The following is a 19,044-nucleotide window of genomic DNA, read 5'->3' on the forward strand; positions in this document are numbered from 1 at the left end:
AATAGCGAAGAGTAAAGAAGAGCTGGAAGTGCTGGTCGCAAAACTCCTAAACCATACACAAAAAGTTGGTTTAAGCATAAATGAAGAGAAAACCAAAATAATGGAGTGTGGGAGAACAACCCAAATAAACAATGAGAATAATATAGAAATAGAAGGGCACAAATTTGAAAAAGTAAACAACTTCACTTATTTGGGAGTAATGCTGACGAATAATAATGAAGAAGACATGGAAATACAACAAAGGATAAATGCAGCACACAGAAGTTTATTCAGCATGCCACAAGCTAATAAGCTCTCATCTACTATCACACAAGACCAAACTCCGTATATATAAAACCATTATAAGACCAGTTCTGTTATATGGCTCAGAAAACTGGGTGTTAAGTAAAAAAAAACAGAAAAACGTTTGATAGTATTTGAGAACCAAATTATTGAGAAAAATCTATGGGCCAAACCCTTGAAGATGGAGAGTGGAGGATAAAGCATAATGTGGAGTTGAGGCAACTATATATGGACCCAGACATAGTGGCCGAGGTGAGAAGTAGGAGAATGAGATGGGCTGGCCATTTAACTAAGGAAGGAGGACAACTCCTTAGTCAAGAACGTCCTTGTAAACAATCCGGAGGGCAGAAGACCACCAGGAAGGCCCAAGCTGAGATGGCGAGACCAGATCAGAAGAAGACATAAGAAAACTGGGAAGAAGGGAAGAAGAGGCAAATGGATAGAGAGATCTGGAGGCAGTGTGTGTTGGCGAGGCAAAGTACCACCATTGGGTACAGGAGCCACAGCAGTAAGTAAGTAAGTTGACCTTCAAGGTCAAGAGTAAAAGTCTGAAACGGAACCAACATACATTAGCCCGTTTATTCGTTGAATAGTGACAGTATGGAACTTCGTGGTAGAGATCTACATTTATGTGAGGAAAAAAAAACGCTTTGTTAAACATAAATTAGTTGAACAACTTGAAATAGTTTTATTGTTCATTCTGAGAGCGAAAAGTCAACTCACCTCCACTAAGAGTTTCAGAGGTAACAGGCGTACTGGGAGGTCCGGAGCCACCATTCATAGTCTTGGCCACTACAGTCACCTGGAACTGCATGTCGGCTGGCAGTTCTGTGATCACCGCAGTCATCGTAGTTTCCGTTCACCACCACCTGTAGAGGCTGGAGGGTTGGCAGCTGGCAGCCTGGTGCTACCTTGTACCTCAATGTGCGGTTCTGTAGTACAACAGTGTAGTTGTTGAGTATTCCACTCATCTGGTCTGGAGGATCCCATTGGGACTCGCACTTCAGAGCTCGAGATGGCAGTCACTGTCACATTTTTCGGTTGGCTAGGAACTTAACAAACGTATATGTTTGTTTAGTATACCGATACTTATGGAATAACCTCAATTTAAACAACAAAGTAAAAACCAACAAAATATGTACACAAAATATATCAATTTTGATCTAAACCATTAAAGGATTAATGAAAGCTACATATATTTGTTTTCATCCAACCAGGTATTATATTATGTTTTATATATAGAAAAACATTATGAGGCCAAAATGTTATAATAATCACTATATGTACATTGAATGAACAGTAGAAAAATGTCGATAAATATGGACTCTACTAATTCTTATAATCCATTTGAAAATTGCCATCTACAATGTATAATACATATCTGTATGGATATAAAATAATGGATATACTAGCGATTTCCTTTGCTTTAATTTCAATTACCACCAATCAGGTAAAACGGAATCAGGTTACGGTTCAGGTTTGCTTTTTCCTGCTGACTCGTATACCACTACCGAAATGTTTTTGTTGATAACACATTATTAATGTTTCAACAAATTGAGTAAACATAAAAAGTGAATAAATTTTAAAAATAGACTAGAATATATATTTTTTTACTTACAATTCCAAGAATATAATTTTCCAATTCTAGAGGTTGTGGTTTTTTGTTTTACAATTCTGTAAAAACAACATTTTTAGTGCACTCTACATTCTCTTCAAATGTGCTTGATCATTTCTTTATGAGAACCAGAAATGCAACACATAAAGAGACTTGTTCTAATTCATATTACATACAAAAAACATGGTGTAAAGAAATGACAGGTGATAAGATATATAGAAGCATAGTGCAGCCTAATATGAATGGTCTTACTTCATGTTTTTCCAGCAATCCTTGCATAAATTTGCGTATTTGAATCAAATAGGTCCTTTATGTATTTATATTTAGTTCAGAAAAAGTTCAGGATGTGTAATCCAATATCCTTTTAATTTTACAAGATATAAGGTTTTGTTAAAAACTTTCCTTAAAATATCCAAAATTGTTTTAGGGTGTTGAGATGATTCTTCACATCATTATTATCTCTATTGGTAGTCATCCTGATAAAAGAATGATATCATTCAACTATTAGCACAAAATTGAACATATAGAATAAACTTGCATAATTAAGAATCAGCATTGGCATTATGTCAGATATCTTAGTCTTTCTGCTCAAGTAAATTTTGAAAATTTATTTCTAACTTCGCTCGATTTAAGAATCAAGATTCTTTATTTGTCATTAGATAACAATTCTGTTACAATCTTCAACAGCATGAAAACAACACAAGTAGTAGAACAAAAATAAATCAAAGTAAATAAAATTAACATTAAAAAATGTTAAAATTTGATAAAATAAGATTACAACATTATTTTGTATTGGTTAAAAAGCAGAAGAGAGATTACATAATCAGTCTACAATACTTACTTATAAGAATGATGAAAATTTTCTTTTATGAGCACAACACATAAAACTATTATTATTTTATCTATATATAAAAATGAATGCTTGTGTGTTTGTTCTTTTATAGACTCAGAAACTTATTGGACCGATTTTTGATGAAATTTTGTGTATGTTTTCAGTGGAATTCGAGAATGGTTTAGATTCACCAATTTGATCCAATTTAAATAGTTTATCTAATTAATATTTTAATTATAAATTGTTTTTGAATATTGGAGTGTTTTATATTGGATCCGACAGACTGCGCTACGACACGTAATACAAAGCGAATTGATACTTAACAGCTATTAATACTTTCAGCTGAAGAAACATTTGTTTACAATTAAAATTTAGAAAACTTTTATTGTAAAGTGCTTGATCAGTAGTGTAAAGCAGGTTGCATAGAAGACGTCATTGCCTAATTTTAAATTCAGATTGCACCAATGATCAATAAACTATCTAATGCAATGAAAATACTATTACACGCTATTATGAAAACAACCTCATTGTACAAATCCGTGAATTTTTTGCACATAAGGTAAACGAATTTGGTTACATCGAAGGTAAATGAAAAGAGCCGAAAGAAGACACTTTATGATCGAAATTGGGGTTCTTTGATACATTTTCTTGAAGGCACACTCCTAAATAATACTGGAAATATCTTAGACAGAAAATTAATTTTAACAGACCGAATTTGATTCTTTATAACCTAATTAGTTTACCGAGATTCATCCATATGCATTAATCGTTCTGAATAACTTATCAACACCTAGCAAAAACCACGAAAGATAGAGGCAGGAAATATGATCCATACCTTCATAATACGCCCAAGAGGCTCACGAAGGAACGGACTATCAATTATCTCAGCAATGTTTAGAATGTGATAGAAAAAGAATAAGTGAATATAGTTGTACTGTTTTCAACGGGAAATTGTGTACGAAGCCGCGGGCAACTGCTAGTTTAAAATATTTCTTTATAGCTAAACAACAAATATAAACAAGTATATAGATTGTTTTTACAATCAAAGAATAATATTACTTGGTCTCAGTAAAATAAGAATACTAAACATAGCAAAGAGTAGTTATTAATAATAAGCAGATAAACAATAACAATTATAATAAATAAATAATAACGTATTAAATATTTTTTAAACAAATTTAACAAATATAAAAATGAGTCAGAACAAACATAATAATATATTCCTTAAACATATAGGTAACACAGAAAAATAAAATTTTAGATTGTGAAAATTGGTTGCTAAATATTCATCAACTGTACAGAATGTTTGATCTTTTAACAATTTGTTAAGGACTATTTTAAATTTATAAAGGCTGACATACCACACACACACTTTTTGGCAGTTTATTAAATAGATTAATTTTCGTATAACTATGGCTGTTTTTAGTTTTTGAAGCCTAACCTAACATAAATGTAACATACCTATTTCTAGTCTTATATACATGAACGATCTTTTCTAATTGTCTAATTTTGTAGATGTTCTTTAACACTTACAGGACTGAAATATATATATACAGACAAGGTCTTTATTTGTAGTTCTCTCTTCTGTTAGTTCAGTTCTCCTCGCTGTTACATAAGAATCCCTTTGATTATTCTTATTGTTATGATTATTGTTACATAAGAATCCCCCGGTACTTAATTATTCTTACTCGCCTTTTCCTGCCATACAACAGCCTTTTTTGAGAATGACAAATGTTTCCCCACAAGGTTTTATCTCATACACCAGATGAGAATGAAAAAAAGTATAATAGGAATTTATTAATAAAATCTTCATAAACACAGTTTTTTCAATTCACACAAAAGGAAGGTAACTCTAGCTAACTTTTTACAAAGATTATTTTATATGGATTTCCCAGCTTAACCTACTATCTAAATGAATTCCCAGTAACTTAACAGGCTTAATATTTTTATGTAAATTATGATTCAGAGAAAAATATTATACACTCAGTTTTTAGTATCATTGATAATGAAATTAACTAGCCCGAAACCACTTGGTTGCTACCATTCATTGAATTTTCTTGCTGAGCTAATTAATTCAGAGTACTGTGGTGATTTAAGAGTGTGGTCTCATCCGCAAAAGAGAACCAACTTATAAGGGAACATTGAAAGGAAAAATCATTAACAGCTACAAGAAATAGAAAGGACCCAAAACAGTCCCCTTGAGGTATCCCAATTTGAATATTTTGTAGGTCCAAGACATCTTCTTTTTGAACAACTATTTGCTTTCTGTTTTTTAAGTACGATCTTAATAAGTTAAGTTCTATATCCTTCACTCTATAACAGTACAACTTATTTATTACTAAATCATGGGGAATACTGTCAAATTACTGGCCAAGTCAATTAAAGTTGCAGATGACAACATTTTATACTCCAATTATTTATAATATCTACTTTGGTTTCAACAGCTTTTGTATGTTAAGTCCAGGTAAAAACCCTCATTGTTCCTTGCATAAATTATTATTAAAAAAAAAAGAAACCTTGCAATTGTATTTTAACACAGTTACTCAAATATTTTGCTAAAGATTAGTATTAAAGAAATTGGACTGTAATTTGAGGGAACTAATTTATCACCCTTATTCTTATAGATTGGATAAAACTTTTATTTGAAAATCCATAGTAATATTCGCTATTTTACAAACTTAATTCAGTGACATATTTCAAAAAACCTTTATAGAAATTAAATACCAATGAAATTTATTATTCTGACCACACCATCTGTTAGCATAATTACTCGGCACAATTAGCCCTATCATTGTTGTGCACACAATAAACTTTGTTCAAGTCAACTGCAACATTGACAAAGAAAGTATTAAAATCGTTAGAGTTAATACAAGACCAATGAAACTCTGTCTCAATTTTTGCCTCTGATTTAATAACTTTCCAAGATGCGTTGCATTTATTCTTAGAGTTTTTAATGTAACTTTCATTGGCTATTTGTTTTTCTTGTTTGATAATGGTTTTATATTATTTTCTTGCATTTTTGTATAATTTGTTTGCTGTAAACATATTTTCTGTACCTTATGTCTTAACAAACTAAAACTAAATTTCTTAAACTCTTAAGTTTTGGTGTAAACCGTTTAATATTTCATTTCTTAGAATTGTTGTTCTGATTGTTTTTAAAACACAGCTTTCTTGAAGAGCTGTTGTCACTAAATAAATAAAATAATTTAAAGGGTTCTTCTACTTTAGAAAATTACTGAAGTACAATCCAGTCAGTTTCTAAACATATTAATAGTATTTGGTGTTAGGAGTTCTGACTTTTATACATGAATTTTGTGTTTTTTTGACAAGTTATACTCATAAAAAACTAGTCCAAAACACCAGTGTGATTAGACAAATATGGCTCCACTATGCTACATCTGCAGTTTTCTTTATTTGTATAACTTATAATATTTTTCAGGCAAGCTTCTTCTCTTGTTATTTCAAAATTTAAACCGTACAGATTGTGGACCGCAATAGATTAAAAATTTTCAGATTGAACAGATTTCTTAAGTATGTTTATATTAAAATCATCTGCTACAATTATGCTTACATCATAGTATGCTTTTTATAAAAGTGTAAAAAGTACTTCAGAGGAGCTAAAAAGTTTGTTCAAATCAGAGTCTGGTTTACAATATATAGTGACTTAGAAATTTTATTTTTGGAATTAAGACTGCAGAAGCTCCAAAAACAAAAGAAGTAACAAAATTACTTAGATTTGCAACTTCAAGCTCTATATCCCTTTTAACATACATACTGCTGCCACCCTGTGTATGAGGAAGATCCCTACAAAGTAACTTCCAAGTGAGTAACCTCAAGGAACATATAGAAGAGATATATCTTCAGCCAACCAGTGTTCATCCAAAGTAATTACATCAATTGGAATTTTAAAGTCACTTAACCATATATTTAACTTAACAATCTTATTCTTTATAGACTGTATATTTAAGTGAAAGACATTAAAATCTACACAATAATTAACATTGCTGTCAATGACAATGGTAGGTAACAACCTGGGCCAAACACGGAATACCCAGTGGCTGGGATGTGTGCTGGCTTTGTCCTCTATTTGTTGTTGAATTGCAAGTACTATGTGACCAGTTGTTTCATCAATGGTTGCTGCTCATTTCCCGTCAGACTGCCATCAATGACTGTGTTTGATCAGATTTAGACTCATTTCTGGGGCTTTTCACTGCTTCAATGATTTTGTTTGCCAACCATTCTTTCCCTCAAATATTGAAATGTTGGCCATGTCGGTTGTGCAAATCTCGAGTACTTGCTTCAACCACATAAACATTAAAACATTGTTTGCAAAGTTCTTTTAGAGCCAAAGTAGTTTTGTGTATTTCAGTATTTACACAGGACAAACTGGCAAGGTAAAATCTATTGAGTATACCTACTACTATAACCTTTTTAGTTTTTAATTCTTTTTATTTTTTTTATATTATACAGAAAATCCTGTGATTCATTATGTGAGACATCATTTGATCCACTCATTATCACTGAAGCATCATTTTCATTCAAAATTTTGTCCTTATTAATTAAACATTTCACAAATCTGTTTAGTTTGTCCTCTAGGTTTTACAAAGCCAATTGTTTCCAGAGATTTCTTTGTTCAGTTGAAATGCCAAATCTCCTCAATGGCTATCTGCACACATTAATACTTTGTTTAGAAAAGTTTCCTGTTCTTCTATATCAACACACATATTATTTTGTGTCTCGTCATCTATTGAGCAATTCAAAGGGGTTCTCAGATAAGAAACCATTGCCCTGAGACCTTTTTTGATGTGTAATGTGTTTCTTTGGTAATTTTTGTTTTTAGTTTTAAGAGGTGGAAAATTAAGATTGGAGAGTAATTTACTGTCACTAGCAGGCAGGCTTATCTTTGTATTGACAAAATTCTTTGTCACATCTGTTTTTGGAACTCTCCTTGGACTTATCATCAATTATTTTCTCAGATTTCACCACTTCTTCTACCTTCTTTAGGAGTAAATGTTCCAAGTGGAATGTTTCATCCTTCAGTTTATTTATTTCTTTTTGAGCATTTATAATATCTTCATTTAAAGTTTTTACTACTAATTCTGTACTCTTAAGTTGGTTTTTGGACAGTGTATTTAAGTCATTCACACTCATATCCATTTCTTCATCTTGAATAAAATGATTTGTTTTATCTAGAGTACACTTGCTATACATCCATTTCATCTTGAATTTTCCCATTAAAAAATCCTTGTTAGATCATTTATATCGATGTTAGATCATTTATATCGATGTTAGATCATTTATATCGATGTTAGATCATTTATATCGATGTTAGATCATTTATATCGATGTTAGACGTTTAGATCGATGTTAGACGTTTGTGCAATTAAAGTGGTATCAGATTTGACACTTTTCACAGCAAATCACATCCTTAGAATATTTATTTATATTTTTAAGGCAACCTCCACAAGGGTATTTAATTTGTGTTTTAAAATAAATAGTTCTTGAACCAATTAATTGTGTTTAAAACATCAAACATATACTTATCACTATATGAATCATACAGCAATATTAATCAGTAGTTGTGGAAAGGATGAACCACTGCACATAAAATTGTGTTTAACTATATTTAAAACAATAGTTTATTAAAACTACATTTTAAATTGTACTTAAACACAAATAAATAACACTATTTGTCTTTAAGAGTAAATCTTTATATATATAAATGTTTGGTTATTTAAACACATACCTGTATGTGAAAGAAACAGCCAAATACAAAATAATTGAATCGTAAAAAGTGAGGGCTCTGTGGTGTAATGGTAGCACATTCACCCGGCAAGTGAGAGATCCGGGTCCGAGTCCCGGCGGAGCAAGTACTTTTTACGATTCAATATTAAAAATTGAAATTATATGTGTGTGTGTGTGTGTGTGTGTGTGTGTGTGTGTGTGTGTGTGTGTGTGTAGACAGTAGACAGTAGACAGTAGACAAATGCTTTATTTCAAGAAAGTTCACAATACTTTTAAACATTCCAAGAGCTCACAGAGCTCGTGCGGAAATACTATTAACATACGAAACAAAATTAATTACAGCATACTTTATTAGTTGTCAGCCAGTCTTGTAACAATTATTAGTTCATCATTATATCAACACTATTAACTTCAAGTAACAACATGCATTTTCTATATTTAACAGAACACGCATCTGAACAGTAAATTCCGTGCCAAATTATTTAACTACCAATTTTCACAAAAAATATCAACAATAAATAAATAAACTACTATTAAAAATCAAAAATAAATTTTTTAAAGCTACATCTAACAAAAACATCTGCAATAAATAAACAAATACAAACCAACAATAAATATACAGAAAACAACTAACAGATCAACAACAATATACAATAAATTCTAACAGAAATATCAACAATAAACCATATATAATTAACAATTCAATAAATATATTTTTAATACGAACAAAGTTTAAAACGATTTACTAATTATGATATTTTGTCAATACACAAAATATATAAGCTATGCTTCTGAGATGCAGACTAATACCATTACTATATATTAATTTCGTTTTTGAGAATTGCGCTCTTAACTTTCATTTTAAAACGAGGTTTCCCCTCATTTAAAATGTCGTTACCAAAGTGTACAATAATCTTATTGAAATTTTCTTTTCCAACAAAACAAAACTGTCTTCTACAAAATTCTTTTCTGAAATTCGGCGTTGAAATAGTAATAAATTGCGAAGTTCGCGTAGGAGCATTAAATTGTTTCAAGCTATATTTGCCAAAAAACTTATATGTATGCAACAAACCAGTCAACAAATACAACTGATCAATTGTAAGATAATCATTCTTCGAAAATAAATAAGACATACTCTCTGATTTTTTAATAAAATGTATAGTTCTTATTGCAAACCTTTGTATCATTACAATTGATTTTAATACTGTAGGGTAAGTCCCCCCATAATGAATGATGCCATAACGAGCTGTACTTTCGAACCAAGATCTGTAAAGGGAATTTAAATGCTCCTTCCTTAAAAAGTTCCTTATATAATATAAAGCATAATTGATTTTTTTGAGTTTTGATTCTAAGTACTCCACATGTTTATTCCACTTTAACTTACTATCAATAAAAACGCCTAAATACTTAACTGAGTCAACAAAACCAATATTTTCACATGTACATTCATATAAGCATTGATGATTGTGACAGACCAATTGAAATTCTAACGTGAGATTATCTACATCGCATGAAGAACCAGTGAACAAAATACATTTAGACTGAATTATTTATCAAAAGCCTGTTTAATATTAACCAATTTGAAATAACCTCTAGATCTCTATTTATTTTAGCTTTAAGGGCATATCGGTTCACAGCTGAACACACAATAGCAGTGTCGTCTGCATAGGCAAATATGGACGAATTCAATGGAATACTCAATAAATCATTAATATAGATCAAAAACATTAACGGACCTGCCACCCCACCTTGAGCAACACCGTACCTAATGTGCAATAACTCACTATATGTATTGTTTATTTTGACTGTTTGTCTTCTGTTTTTGCAAAAGGATTCTAGTAATTTATATGCAAGGCCACCTATTCCATATCCCTTAATTTTGTCTAATAATATATCAATATCTACAACGTCAAACGCTTTCTTAAAATCCAAATATACAGCTAAAGTACACCTACTGCGATCAACTAGTGATGCTATTTCACATATATGTTCTTCAATTGCCAAATCAGTACCACGATCTGGCAAAAACCCATATTGCTGTGGTGAAAAAATGCTTTTGTTTAAAAAATATTTTAAAAGCTCCTCCTTAATAAATACCTCAAATATTTTAGCAATAGTGTTTATAAGGGAGATTGGCCGATATGAGGAGACGAGCATATCATCACCCGACTTAAAAACAGGCACCACAACTGCGTCCTTGAAGCTTGTGGGAAAGACACCCTGTTTCAATGATTTTTCATAAATGGTTGTAAGGACTGGTGCTAATGTATCAATATTATTCTTTATTGATAAAATATTTATACCATCGAGACCAGAACCTTTTTGTATTTTTCATACTGGAGACTATCCTAAGCACATCGTTAATACCTATGGTGAACTTATCAAAGTAAACAACACTATCTAAATGACTCTCAATAAACATGTCACACCCAAAAGACTCATATCTTAAATCATTCACTATATTTACAAAATAATTGTTAAAATAATTGCTAATAAGAATCTCATTTTCACATTTTTGTGTGTGTGTGTGTGTGTGTGTGTGTGTGTAGGCCTTCTTACGGTGCGCCTGAATTAGCACCCCCTGGACATAGCACCCCCTCGCTACTGACGTCATTTTGACGTCACGAAAGGGGGTGCTAAATCAGCACAGTGGCCGTGTCCAGGCCCTGAATAAGCACCCCCTTCGAATACGGGGGTCCTAATTCAGCGCCTTGACCGTGTTCATGTGCTGATTTAGCACCCCCTTCGAATAGGGGGGTCCTAATTCAGCGCCTTGACCGTGCCCATGTGCTGATTTAGCACCCCCTTTGAATCTGGGGGCTGCTAAATCAACGCCGTATTGATGAGATGAATAATTACCCCAATGGAATAGAATAATAAACGTTTAACCATATTGCGATTTATTTTTCAATAAAATAATATATATATATATATATTATATATAGTCATATATATTATATAAAATAATATATATATATATATATATTATATATAGTCATATATATTATATATAATTGTATATATATAATAATTTTAATATATTTCAATGAGTATATTTACTGCATTGCTGTGGTTTACTTAATATTTCAAAAACAAACAGTTCATTACCAATTGTAAAAACTATGCATGAAGTATACTTAAGTAAAAAACTAGATTCTAGGCATTCAAATACAGGTTAATTTTAAAGTAAAATTAATTTGAAATCATGGTACGAACAACGCAGAGGAACTGATATTGCGTAAATCCGGCATGCGTAATAAATATACATAGTCAGAGATTATATCAACCTATTAACCACTTTAAAAACAATTATTTATTTATTTTAATTTTTCGAATACCAATCAAAAGCGGGAAAATTTAGAACCGTGAAATTGTAATTTTGTGACGGCTAAGAGCCAATTATTTTTAAGGACCCATCATAAACTGAATTATACTATTTAAACTGAATAGTATAATTCAAACACACTTGACAAACAATTTAAATATTATTTTATATCTACAAGAATCAATATCATTCAGTTATATCCATATTAGTGAGTTCAACTATAATTAAAAAAAACAATGTTAAAACACGTAGCAATAAATATACTACCATATTTTCAAAAGCGTTATTGCTTAGGTCAAAACATACATTTATATACTGAGTATTATGGATCTACATTGCTTAATTTCCCCTCTGTCGGTTAGTGTGCGTTTTTTTGTTGTTGTTAAAAATGGAATATCTTTTAAAATCTAAAAAAAAACCTAATAAATTTAATCCTACCAAGTCTTGGTCAAAATTTTATGGCGGCTAAAAATATATAATGATGTTATCTTTAATACTTTCACAATAGTTGCTATTAAAATATTTTACCTTTTAACTTCTTAAAATCTGAAATTATTCTAAATATTGCAAGAAAATGAATTTGAGAGAGTTCTATCACAAATCTAATGACCAAATAATATAAAATATCATATGCACAGATTTACTGTAACAAACCACTGTCGACATTGAGGTTCTCAGCGAGTAGGTCACGATACAAAAATCGAGTAAACGGCAGGCAGCTCCAGAATATCTTATGCCAATTGTGCTCACATCTTAGTCCCTTCATTTAAAGTACAGGAAATACATTAATATCTGTTGCCAAGCAACTTTTTTTCTAATAAATTAAAAACTACTAGAGATATTGCAAATTTATCAACAATGAACGCCTTTATGAACAATGAAGGACAAAAACAAACGTCTTAATTAACAATAATAAACTGTTGTATTTATCATAAAGCTTAAATTTATTCACAATATATGTTAAAAAAACTAAATAAAGTGACTAGGTTATTTGTTATATATTAAGAATAATAAACAAGAAAAATCGTCCAGTAATATTCAGACAGTAATGCTGTTATAGATGACAAAATCAAAGATAAGCGGTTTTATTAGAAATACATCTGATTGTCGCTTGACTAAATTTTCGTAAATAAATATGTCCTAAAACAACAGATATTTAAATAAATTCATTAAACATCAAATATATGATTCTATTCTATCCTTAGATAGGCCTGAAACATGTATTTCAAATGTTTTGCATAATAAATGACAAAAATAAAAAAAATAGGGACAAGATACTCTAAAGCTGATGTTAATTTATTTTCACGAACCATGTTTTTTTACAGTAAATATGCTCTTAATGAGTTATTTATTATTAGTTTGAAATAGTATTTAAGTAATTAGATTTGTGATAAAATCAACGATCAGATTTATTCTTGTATACCTGCTGGATTTTAAGGCATTCAAAGTTAATCAGATTTAATGGCCGCCATTTCGAAAGTATTAATGAATATTTTTTATAACTGGCCTTATTACCACAAATATTTGATCCAAATTAGGTAGGATTTGTTTATTCGTTTTAAGATAGTAAAGCGAATTTGTCTATAAAAAACACATAGAGACTGACGGATAGGAAACAAAGCACCAAAGATCTATTTCCATATATTGAAATGCGTTTTCCATGACCTGAGCAGTTGCGGTATATAGTCCTAAGAATTACAGGACACTCAGAATATAAAATTAATATACAGAGTGTTCCACAACCTCTACCAATATTTTCAGACATTATTCATGGACCAAAGGCAAAAACATTCATATTCACCTCTCTAAAACTCAATAATTACTCAAATAGCCACAATTTTGCTTTGTTTTTGTCTTTTTTACTTTACTATTTATATTTGATGGATTTTTTAGGTTAAAATTTTGTATATACCTTTATAACCTTAAGAAATAATTAAATCAAAAATTTAAATTTGTTACAAGCTTTATTTTTAAAATAGTGATTTCTAAAAAATCTTTAAGTGTAAATATCTTAAAAGCGATATATGGTAAACAAGATCTCAATTATTACACAATTTAATTAAAAATCCAACGATACCAAGTTTTAAAAATTGGTTGTGAAATAAGGGAGATAGTTTGTTTTATAAAACCAAATTACTGTTTTTTAAAACCAATTACCAAACAATATCCGCCTTTATTATATGACAGCACTGAATGTGGGCTGCAACAATCAGCTGTTTTTGATTTTAGCTGCTCTAATCAGGTGATTTTAACATTACATTGCTGAACTGTGGTTATAATGTCCTTAATTATTTGTGAATATAAGTTTATTTTGATTAAGACGTCAGAAAAAACAATCTAATACATGTTGATTACCTAGACCTAAAATTAAAAATGTCTATGTTATAGTTATTATATTTCTATTTAATATTTTGTTTTTTTAAATGGAAGACCTCAGACCTACTTCTGGCTTGTAAATTTATACGGAGTTTGTAGATATGCTATTGATTACGGTGGTAAACGTAGATGCTTAAATGTACCAGTAAAGATTGCTATTTGTTGCAGTTGTTAAGTTTGTTCTAACCGAGGTTTGAAGATTTTGTTCTACCCGGAAAATAAAACATTAAAAAACATAAAATTTACTGTATACAAAATGAAATATTATGTATATTTGTATAGTATTTTTTTATTACTACTGAAGTAATATTTATGCTTCTATACATCTGTTGACTACCTAGTTTACAAATCAGCTATAAATATTGCAACGAATTGAAAATTAGAGTGTAACAACGTTCATTACACTTTCCGATATAAATAGCCTTAAAATAAAAGTACAGCTAAGCTGAAGTGTAATTTTAAATTTTACCTTTTTATAGACGCTTTATTAAAGACTTCACTGAGATATCACTCTTCTTTATACAATATTGTAAGAATGTTCATCCTTAAGTTTGACACTCCCAGATACATGGGGTTAGAAGTGCACGTGTGACTAATGTAAAACACAATAGTTAAAGATTCTTTAACTGCATACAAACAGGCGATGATTTTCAGTTTTTGTCCATACATAATTACCGTGTTCTAGTTTATCTTTTCTCTTTACTCGTGTAAAAGTATCCTTTACCTAGAGAGTATAATATGCCACACCTTGGGCCTGTACACTCGAACATTGTTTGATTTCTTCTTATATTTTTTACGAAATTTCATCAAACAAATTCACTATACATAATAAGTTCTGTATTAATATAGGAATAACAACTGAGAATAACATCGATATTATTACTCGACCACTTGATCCGGCTAGATCAGTTTTGGACAGTAGGGTCGGTAGTGCACGGACGGGTTTCGTCAGCTTCGTCAAAATTATGTGTGCACCTACAGTCCTACAATCGATATTTGCTGGTTGATTTCACTCTGTATATTTCATATTTGGTAGACGGCCGATATATAACGAGCAACGATGTGAAGGCAAAAATAAGGAGTATCAAGTTTGTATAATATGTTTACTAGCTGATACCCGCCCCTTCGTACGGAACTTTTGTAGAATAACTGGTACGTCATAGACATCTCCTGTACGTCTTAAAAAAATGGCATACTACTGATGAAATAAATTATGGTCATTCGAAAATATTCCAATTTTAATTTAAATGCAACATTCCATGATTTTTGTCCATGAATTTTCATGCTTCCATGCTTTTCATGCTTCATCTGTTTTCATTCCATAAAACCTAATTTTGAAATGTAATTAAAATTAAATATGAAAAAAATGCCGCCAAAGAAAAATTCTATACTGTGTAACAGTCAACTTATTTTGCCTAAAATACGAGCCTACATTGTTTTCAAAATTATATTAGTTTTTTTTATTTGAGTTAATTAAACTAAAAAAAGAACACTCCATTTCGGTGAACCTATTAAATGAAATAAATAGTTTAATTATGGATTCGTATACAAATAACATAGTTTTAATTATATCTAGAAACATGTTTCATTGAGTTTTCACGATTGGATTAAGGATTGGATTAACTGTTAATGCTCAGTGAATACCCTTATCTAGACTATGAGTAGATCTTCCATTGGTATGGACGCCCAGTACTCAATACCTGTACAATAAAAATGACACAGCATAGATACTAGACTAATTGTGTATAAAAACCATAATTACATTTTACCTTTCGTAATATTCCAAAAATCTACTCAAAAATAGCTTTTACTTTCACAAAAATGTATATAACTGTAGATACAGCAGTAAATATCTTATATTCGAGAGGAAAACAAATGATGGTATTTTTATAGTATTCTTATAGTTGATATGAAAGAACTTAATATACAATAATACAAATCTTATATCTCAAAAGAATGAATCAATACATCTAAATTAAGACAGCTAATTAAAATTAAAACAAGAGCAGCATTTATCATTAGTTTTAGTTTGTCTCTAATTACTGTATACTCGTAATTAAAAAACGTAAAGGGGAAAAGAGCCTACATGGGCTTTAATGATCTGTGCGTAGAGAATTTTATGTTTTTTATATATATAATATATATATTTAGCAGTGCGTTAATTAAATTTACAAACGTATTAACTGAAAGAATAAACTGAAATAGAATAAATGAAGGATATGATTTAATTAATTATTTTAATAGGTGATATTTAGAAAAAATTAAGAAAGCAAAGTCATGAGTGAAAATTATTACACAAATATGACAATGCGTGTGAGAGGGAGGAGTGCTAAGGTCTATAATTAGCCTTGTTAGTCGGAGCATTATTATGTAATATTAAGTCTATGGTAATTTTGAAGAGAAAGTAGCCATATTTGATTATTATAGTATTTAATCGTGTATCGGAAATTGCAAAAACAATCGTAGATAGTAGCTTATAAGTGGCAGCGTCACAAAAATCCAGATAACAACTGTTATACTTATGATTAAATTGAATATGTAAAATATAAATATCCTTTTTGCTGGTTGAATGCTAGGGGGTGCTAATTCAGTGACTGAGCCATGTCCATGCGCTGAATAAGCACCCCCTTTGGAACAGGGGGGTGTTAATTCAGGGCATCGACCATGTTCATGCGCTGATTTAGCACCCCCTTGTAGTCGGGGGGTGCTAATTCAGTGCCTGGTCCGTGTCCGTGCGCTGAATTAGCACCCCCCTGCCGTGACGTCAGAGCCCGAGGGGGTGCTTATTCCAGGGGGTGCTAAAGCAGCGTCCCCCTTCTTACTAGGCCTAAATTAAAAGGATAATGAAATTGAGCTTTTTGTCCATGGTAAAAGGTATGATGTTTGTTTAATAAATGAATAGAGGTAATGGGGAGATGACCTGTCTAGGTACTTCTAACTCAAGTTATTTTGTTAATGGTTATTATGAAAATGTCTTAGATAGACTATACATCTAAAAATGTTTTGATGGTAGTAACATGTTTTTATTAGTTCTATTTAAAACAGCTTAAATTGGTCATACAATTAATTCTTTTCCTGTTATAGAAACTTCAATGTATTTTTATGCACATTACTGTATAGAAGTATACTGTGCCTCAATGTACCTAACTATCTTGTTTCTGTACCATAGTATTTCATCCCAGACTTTTGTACCAAACATTTAAACACTTTATAGTAAGTTTGAAAGGGGCAGAAAAAGAAGAGAAAACTCTACAATACTTTAAAATAAAGTGAGAGAAAAATAATTGTTATGAGGCATAAAAAGGAATAATAAAATGAAATTGAATAGGCTTGTAATATAAAAGATATAAATTAAATAACGAGAGAAAACGTAAATAAAGTTAAATAAAATACATTTGACGAAACAAAATAATTAATATTTGATTCAAAAATCTATAAAAAATTGAAATATTTTTAAGACTATGATAACTTTTTGAATTGTTGCTCTCTGTTCCTTTTCTTAGAGATGGAATTGTAATTTTCCTATGTACATTTTATTTCTATTTTAAACTACCACCACCATTAACAAAAATAATCCAATTAATTTGAATAGGTTATTAGATGTGAAGTACTCATCACCCTCCAATGTACTGAAGGTAACTTCTGAGAAATTGGATGGTCCTGCATTGTTGACGACTACACCTTTACATTTGTATTGCATGAAGGGCACCAACCCATTGATGGTGACTGTTATTGGTGAGGTAAGTGAGGAGAAGGACACGGTTCCTGCCGAAGGCTCGCAGCTCACCCTAAAGTCAGTGAATCCGCAGTCCGAGCCTGACGTATCGATTTTCCACTTCACCACTGCTTTCCTTTTTGTAATTTGTAATATAGTTGCTTCCCTTGGAGCTGGCAATACTGGAAAAAATAGAAATGTAACATTTGCACAATCCCAATTGGACTGAATTAGAAGCTTTCTATGCACCTTTAAATGCTATATAGTGAAAACTATGGTGGAAGTATTTGGTGCATCCTGCACGAAAATAGTCCAATTTATAAGTGACTTGTGTCATGAGGAAGGTCTATGGATTGACCCATTAAAAACAAGTATCCAACAACAAAACAAATACCTTTACCAGGAAAAGAAAGTTTCAGCTTGTACAACCTGTTTTGTAGAGTATCAGGATAAAACACTTTGACACAATCAAGTATCTAGGTGTAGTCCTGGATAAACGGTAACTTGAAACCCACATATTGAGAACATATCTAAAGTGACAAAGGCCCTCGGAGCTTTGTAAAAGACTCTTTGGACTGAAATGGGGACTGAAACCCAAAATGATTTAATGGATCTATGAACCCTTAATAAACATATGTTGCGTTAGTGTGGTGGCCGAAAGTAGAACAAAAACAGCTGCCAGGAGACTACAGAGTCTTCAAAGGTTAGTTTGCGTAAGCATCACAGGGGCAATGAGTTCCTGTCCAATCTTAGCACTTGATATGGTTCTGGAATACACTCCTCTGGGGCAGGAGGTGATAAAGACAGCCGTATTAAGTGCAATGATGCTTCAGGTGAAGTCTACCTTTAAAGGGCACATGAAGGTATCCCCTCCAGTTGGTAGATTTAAGGATCCTGTGGGTTACATTTTTCTCCCCTATCTCCTCTATGTCGAACCTAATAGGGCAGTGATCCAATAGTGAGGCCTTCTTTGAGACGTGCCACCTTACAATGTTTATGTTTTTGAGTCCTGTGGATGTTATGTCTAGGACTTCTTGTCTAGTTCTGGTAATAAAGGTGGGACTGGACCCTCTATTTTCTAAAACTAAATCATTACAGAACATAAACTGTAGGAGTTGACTTATTTTAGTTTCTGACTGATTTTGTTACGGTAC

At 31.2% G+C, this 19,044-nt stretch overlaps 1 protein-coding gene across 1 annotated transcript in view; it reads right to left on the bottom strand.

Moving 5' to 3' along the window:
* Positions 1-1,125: 1,125 nt before the first annotated feature.
* LOC124373417 overlaps positions 1,126-19,044 on the bottom strand; it is a 29,634-nt gene continuing 11,715 nt past the window's right edge. Inside the window, exon 5 of the mRNA XM_046831791.1 lies at positions 1,126-1,334. Coding sequence (XP_046687747.1) covers positions 1,126-1,334 — 209 coding nt within the window. The remainder of the gene's footprint in view (positions 1,335-19,044) is intronic.

This window comes from Homalodisca vitripennis, unplaced genomic scaffold, assembly GCF_021130785.1.
Source record: "Homalodisca vitripennis isolate AUS2020 unplaced genomic scaffold, UT_GWSS_2.1 ScUCBcl_5510;HRSCAF=12264, whole genome shotgun sequence".
Lineage (NCBI taxonomy): Eukaryota > Metazoa > Arthropoda > Insecta > Hemiptera > Cicadellidae > Homalodisca > Homalodisca vitripennis.